This window comes from Colias croceus, chromosome 20 (assembly GCF_905220415.1).
Source record: "Colias croceus chromosome 20, ilColCroc2.1".
NCBI lineage: Eukaryota > Metazoa > Arthropoda > Insecta > Lepidoptera > Pieridae > Colias > Colias croceus.
In genome coordinates, this window is record NC_059556.1 from 1,665,410 (window position 1) to 1,672,029 (window position 6,620).

The 6,620-nt window shown below is 31.9% G+C and overlaps 1 protein-coding gene across 5 annotated transcripts; it reads left to right on the forward strand.

The window, feature by feature from the left end:
* Positions 1-710: 710 nt before the first annotated feature.
* LOC123700649 (zinc finger and BTB domain-containing protein 14-like) lies at positions 711-5,734 on the forward strand. 5 transcript variants are annotated; one of them, XM_045647900.1, is made up of 6 exons: positions 714-835; positions 1,030-1,167; positions 3,100-3,235; positions 3,614-3,787; positions 4,003-4,288; positions 4,910-5,734. In XM_045647900.1, exons 2-6 carry the CDS (start codon positions 1,151-1,153, stop codon positions 5,131-5,133), a joined length of 837 nt encoding a protein of 278 aa, XP_045503856.1. In that variant the 5' UTR covers positions 714-835; positions 1,030-1,150; the 3' UTR covers positions 5,134-5,734. The 5 variants fall into 5 exon arrangements, with proteins under 5 accessions (XP_045503855.1, XP_045503856.1, XP_045503857.1 ...); XM_045647901.1 differs by having other exon boundaries at positions 719-831; XM_045647899.1 differs by lacking the exon at positions 1,030-1,167 and having other exon boundaries at positions 711-831; positions 3,095-3,235.
* The last annotated feature ends 886 nt before the right edge of the window (positions 5,735-6,620 follow it).

Below are 6,620 nucleotides of genomic sequence, written 5' to 3' on the forward strand. Positions count from 1 at the left end.
AGGTCAAAGAAGTCAGGCTCGTTCAAATATTCTGAAAACTTATTCGCTTTACTCATTTTCAGTAAAAAATAAATATCGAAAATTTATCGTTAAATTAGTTAGTACGTTTAGCGCGCAAATTTTCAGCTAAACATATTCCCGCCAGTCCTTTTTTTTTTGGTAGAGGTTTAAAAATGCGTTCTATGATTTGCTTTGAGTATAAAGTGGTGTTTATGTTTTTAAAATAAAATAAATCGAATAAAAAATAAATAACACTAGAATATTTTCCACTCACTTTTAACAGTTATTATCAAAAAAATCACTGCATATTATTTAAACCAAAAATTAAAATTTCAAAGAGTTCAATTCTGGCCGCATGAATGATAAACGACTCAATAAAAAACGAAAACGACTGTCAAACAAAAATAGCGGGAAAACGTTAATTTTTAAGGCGAAGTAGGTCGGCACGGGCATTCTGCGTACAGCCAACATCTCATTGGCTAATGAAAAAGCGGAATGAATCGATGAATTATCGATAAATCAGTGCAAACAAGCACACAATGATGCCAATCATCGTGTTGAGCCAACTAAATCTGTTTTTGGATGAGTTTTGGTATGTCGCCGCGTCACTCACTGAATGTCATTGGATTTATAAATACGATCAGCTCCAGAAATAGGTGGCTACAGGTTTTCCAGGCGTACCGACTAAAATAAAATAGCCTGGATTCGGTTAACAATAATATTGTCCGAGCTTACTGCGCGGCCAGTGCTCATTCAGATAACATTTTTAATTCAGTGATAATGGATGACGATGATCTCCAACAGTTTTCGTTGCGATGGCATAACCACCAGGTAGGTAAGTAATTTTTATACACGATACAATTTATACACTCTTCTACCACGCTTGGTTATTAACAATTTTGTAAATAACATTGAATGTCGACTGTCGGTCGAGTCTCGTTCTATTCTCAAGTTTGGATGCTTTGCGAGATGGCTGTTTAAGGCAGTGTACACACGTTTGACTTAAATAATATTTGTTAATAATTTCAGATACACAGAGGACGGTGTTATCTGACCACACTCACACGGACACCACACTACAAATGGTGCAAACGACTGCAGCGCCCCCTTACCTCTATATCTGTTATTTTGGAACACAAATTGTGGTGTTATGAAGAATAATGTTTGGTATGAACTTTGTTTACAACTAACCTAGCCAATTTTATGTTTGCGAACTGTTTTGTGCACTATTTATATGGATCTACAGAATATTTTAAATAGTTTTTATGTTTTTTTTTTCAAATTACACAAAACAAATACCTATGTAATAATTATTTCTGTATATTTTTATTTGAATATCATTTTATAGAAGCATGATGTAATAACGATATTCTGTAATCAATTTATTAATTAAAAGCGTAAAGTTACCAAAATTAACTAGATCTTACATACTTTAGGTTTTAAGCTTACATACCTACATTAAGCCTAAAGAAAATAAAGCCTTATTTTCTTTCAACTAATACAATACAATATAAACACTTACAAAACTTTACCAATTTAACATCGTAATTTGTTTTGATAAAATAAGTTAAAGAAAACGAAATTAAACACGGCTTATGAACCATAGATGTTTTGTTATCTGTATAACATTATATATTATGTAGTCTGTGCTATGATATAATAGTTTTTTTTTTATAAAATGAACACAAAGTTCTATAGATCAAGTAGTACCTACCTATTTGTATTCTCTTGGAGATCAAGGGCCAAACTATTTATTTATTTTATTTAACAGTTTTATGTACCATTACAAAACAAACTATAATATTAAAAGAAAAGGAAACATTCACAGCACATAAGGCAACCTTATCGCTTATCAGCGATCTCTTCCAGGCTGCCCAAGGTAAAGGATAAAGATTAATATTAAATGGGTACACGGGTGGCAATGAAAATAAAGATAAAAGAGAGAAAATAAAATACATATTATATGAAAAATAAAAGAGGATATAATACATACTACTACCCGACAACTGACTTCTTCCTTACAATATCCACTTTATAAGCCATCTACTTGTTTAATAAATTTCATCCAAAGCCTTTAAAAGGTTTTTGAGAAAGACTAATAACAATAAACGTGTGTACATATTGGGTGGCCGAGTGGTCAGGCTTTTCCACGGCCACAGCGTAGCTTCCTTCGAATGCAGCCTATCATAATCGAATTTTACAAAAACTCACAAAAACTGCACAAATATCGCGTAGACGGTAGATGATAACTTTAACTGTTTAATAAAATAAGATTATTAAAATAAGTTTAGATAAGTTAATGAAAGTAGTAGATTTTTAACCGACTTCAAAAAAAGGAGGAGGTACAGACAATATGTGGGAGCCGGGAGGAGGTTATCAATTTGGCCGGTACATAATATCTTTTTTTTATGTTTGTTATTTTATTTTCAATAGAACCTAAAATCGATCTAAAATCGAATTCTAAAGTATTTATCCAAGATGTAGATTTATTAAAGAAAGCGACGGGAAATAATTTGTAGCAACAATTGTCTTGTTATTATTCAATAAAATTCCATTCTCAATAATTTTACACTTCATTTATTTTATCAAACCATCTGGAAGTAAAGTAATCATTACGAAATAACGGCTAAAATTTTAACAAAATTGGTTTGTATTTTTTGTTACAATAATATTGTTCATATAAAATGCTAAGTTGTTTTTCCTACAATTAGAAAAATTGGTTCATTTAGATCAGCAGAAACACGTGCAAAATAACAAATTATTAAGCGTAAATAGTAAATTCCTATAATAAGATAAAAAAATAAAAAAATATTTTTCGAATAACTAAGGACGAAACGAAACGGATCAAATTAATTATTGTTTTATCGTATAATAATATATTTGTAAATATAGTCTCCTCCATTCAACTTTTGCGTACAAATAACTTTTAACCAAATTACACTGAATCTTTAAACACCTAATCTAAAACTTCTCTGCAGTATAAAAAAATTAAACTGGTATTGATAATAATACAATTAATAATCATCTGTTTAACGTACTGTAGAAAAAAAACTAATAAAGGAATAAAATTAAACAATTTGTGTAACTATTACAGGGCAGTATCATCGGGGCCCTAAGTCGAATGCTAAACACTGGGGCCCTGAGTGATGTCACACTGAATGCGAATGGAGTATCGTTGCGAGCACATAGGCTTGTACTGGCCGCTTGTAGTCAGTACTTTGCGCAAATTTTTAAGGTAAATTATTATTTTTAAACAAATATTATTTTATTATCTCTGCGATACAAATTTTGAAATCAAAATCTGTTCTATTAGTCTCATATTGTTCTGATATTTCTAACAAGCAATAGCCTGTGAACGTATCCAGGGCCGAACTCAGTCTATTAGAGGCCCTGGCTTTACTAAAAAAGAAAATCGAACATGTGGAATATATGGCAGGCATGGAAAACTTGTACCTACTTTTTTCTTAAAGTATTTAAGGTAGGTATTAAATTTGTACGACAAATAATCGCAATACATATAATATTATTGTTTTCGAATGCAGGTTTGTCGATTGCATCATTGCATTGATGTAATATGATCCAAAAATTACAGTAATGTTCTATTTAATTCCAGGAAGTAGACGACACAAACACAGTGGTTGTGATCGTCGACTGTGAGCCTTCAGACTTGCGGCAATTGTTAACATTCATGTACACGGGCGAAGTGACAGCTGCCAGGAAACGACTACCCTCATTGTTGAAATTGGCACACTCCCTACAGGTTTCTGGATTAACTGACGCTGATACTGTGAGTTTGTGTTTTTTAGGAGTTAGTAGACTTCTCAAATTCAAAATCAAATAATTATTTATTCAGACTGCTTATAGAAGCACTTTTGATTCATCATAACATAGTTTTACCATTTACCACCTCTGATTTGAAAGAGCGCTAGGTTCGATTCCTAGTGGAATTTAATAGAAAAGAGGCCTAGGCATAACATATGACATTTTTTTTATTTATTTCAGAACCCAACTGACGTACCAAAAGAAAATGAATTAATACAACCCACAAACGATATTCCAATGGAAAGCCAGTCACCGCCAATCAATCTAGAAAAACCTATTATCAATGATTTCACACAGGACAAACCAATAGAAATAGCACAAGATTTTAATAAAGAAATGCCTAAGGATATATTAGCAAAAAATGACAAACTAAGTAAATTAGATCAAATTGTTCAAAATTTATATAGTTCGCATAATATTGGAAATATAGTAACGACACCGACGCCATTGATACCAAGCTTTACAGGCGAGTACTAATTTAATTTTTATAAATCTTAAAACTTACATCTGACTTTTTATGTGCATTATGCAATAATTAATACCTTGGTAATTACGTTCTAATATTTTGTTACACTCCCTCGGTGAAGAATTGAATTAATCTCAAATCTCTTCTTCCTTAAAATCTATTTTAAGGTGCATTTTAAAAATAAATACAAGACAAATCCATAGCTTTATTTTTTTTAACTTTAACACTTGACGATAAAAATATATTTTGATTTTTAAAACTTGCGAACTTTTGCATTTAAATAGTTCATAAGGCGATATTTCTCCAGTGTGTTATGTAAAAATTTAAATAATTATTAATAATGTTAAATTCAAAACTACTTAAATCACGAAAAAGCCCGAGCGCTCAGAAAATACATTCAAGTTTATTAAAGTGAAGCTATATTACAGCTACCTATTTGTAACCAAAATCACCTATTAACGTTTTATTCACTCCATCGACCACACAACCACTGTGTAGTCGATGATTCACTCAAAACTTTGTTTTAACGTAATATTCACTCAAAACTTTGTTTTAACGTAATATTCACTCAAAACTTTGTTTTAACGTAATATTCACTTAAAATCTATTTCCATTTTCCAGAACCCCCACAACCCCGCGACTGCGACAAAAAGTGGCGCACCCACTCTATTTGCACTATATGCAACAAGCGTCTCTCGAACCAGTACAACCTGCGCGTGCACATGGAAACACACGCGGGGCGGCGGCACGCGTGCAGAGCGTGCGACCACGTGTCGCGGTCGAGAGATGCGTTGAGGAAACATGTTGCTTATCGGCATGCCCATACAGCATTACGGCATCCTTAATGTGAAGAAGATATTTCAAAAGAACTGAAACACTAATAAAATCAAGCGTCCAATTTATTTACTCTTTAGAGGCCCACAAATCCTTAACTTTATTTATTACTCTCTACTCTATCAGAGGCCCCGCCCCATAAGTCCGCTACCACATCAAATACTCCGCGTGCAGAGCGTGCGACCACGTATCGCGCTCGAGATACACCAAGGAAACATGTTGCTTATAGGCACACATATGCACATACTGTGATGCGGCATCCTTGATGTTATGCGAAGAAGATATTTTATTTATAAAGAACTGGAACACTAATAAAATCATGCGTCCACAATACAGTCAAGAATCAAGATTATACGAATTTGTATTAATTCAATTTTTTCTCGTATATATGTAAAGACTGGACAGTTAGATGCGGTAGTCTAGTACACCAGATAGATAGTAATGCAATATAGTCTTGCGTATGCAAGTTTACGCGAGATTTCGTTTATTTTAAATTAAACTTTATAAAATTTTAGAAAAATAGTTTTTTTCACAGTTACATCGTTTTGTACCTATACTTTAATTTATTTAGAAGTAAGAGGATAATGACATCATATACATATTAATTATTATGGTATACTAGCGGTCCGCCCCGGCTTCGCCCGTGGTACATATTAACGTTTTCTCTACATAAGAACCATCCTCGTACTTCAAGGAATATAATAAAAAAAGAATTATCGAAATCGGTTCAGCCGTTCTCGAGTTATGGAATTACAACGAAAAGTGGCATTGATTTTTATTATGGTATATAATAGGACGTAATTTTACTTTTATTTTATTTATACTGTATAATAATTATCCCAATGTTTATTTATGTATGTACTTACAATGTTTTATAAACGAATTTCATTATTTTAAGTTATATTAAAACGATTTAATTTATTTGGGTACTAGCTTAAACAAATGCATACTTTCTCTTTTGAATGGATTTTACTGTTAATCGAGATTATATCTTTGTATGTGTATTTCATATAATTGAAAGAAAAGCCGCTAGTAGCTTCTTGTAATCGCCAAACTCGATACATAATGTAATAAAAAAAATGTGTGCATGTACTAGTGTACACACGTAAGAAGTGAAACTTCTTTATGACCTTACTATTCAAAAAAGTTTTCAACTTTACAGAAATACTTAAATTCACGCGTGGTAGGAATAAGAAAAAGATGGCTCGTAACGGAAAAACGTCACGCGCAACGAAAAAATGTTACACTAAATTTTTTTCCAACCCCGATAAAGAAGTTTCACTTCAAAAATTGTTTTATAAACCCTTGAGATAAAATCGAATTCGACCATCGAACTTGCATTGTGGAAAATAATTTTATGTAAAATAAGTTAATACTCAAGCTGAATTGTTAATTATAGAGTTAATATTTACATATTTTATTTCCTTTCTTTAACTAATAAGAGTTTAAAAAAGACACTAAACTGTAATTGTATATACTTTAAAACAAAGAATGTTAA

Bases quoted from the DNA above. Each gene is read 5' to 3' on its own strand.
- LOC123700649 (XM_045647899.1), top strand. From the start codon at position 781: ATGGATGACGATGATCTCCAACAGTTTTCGTTGCGATGGCATAACCAC. The intron at 832-3,094 runs GTAGGTAAGTAA...TAACTATTACAG, and splicing joins TGCGATGGCATAACCACCAG to GGCAGTATCATCGGGGCCCT. The intron at 4,289-4,909 runs GCGAGTACTAAT...TCCATTTTCCAG, and splicing joins ATTGATACCAAGCTTTACAG to AACCCCCACAACCCCGCGAC.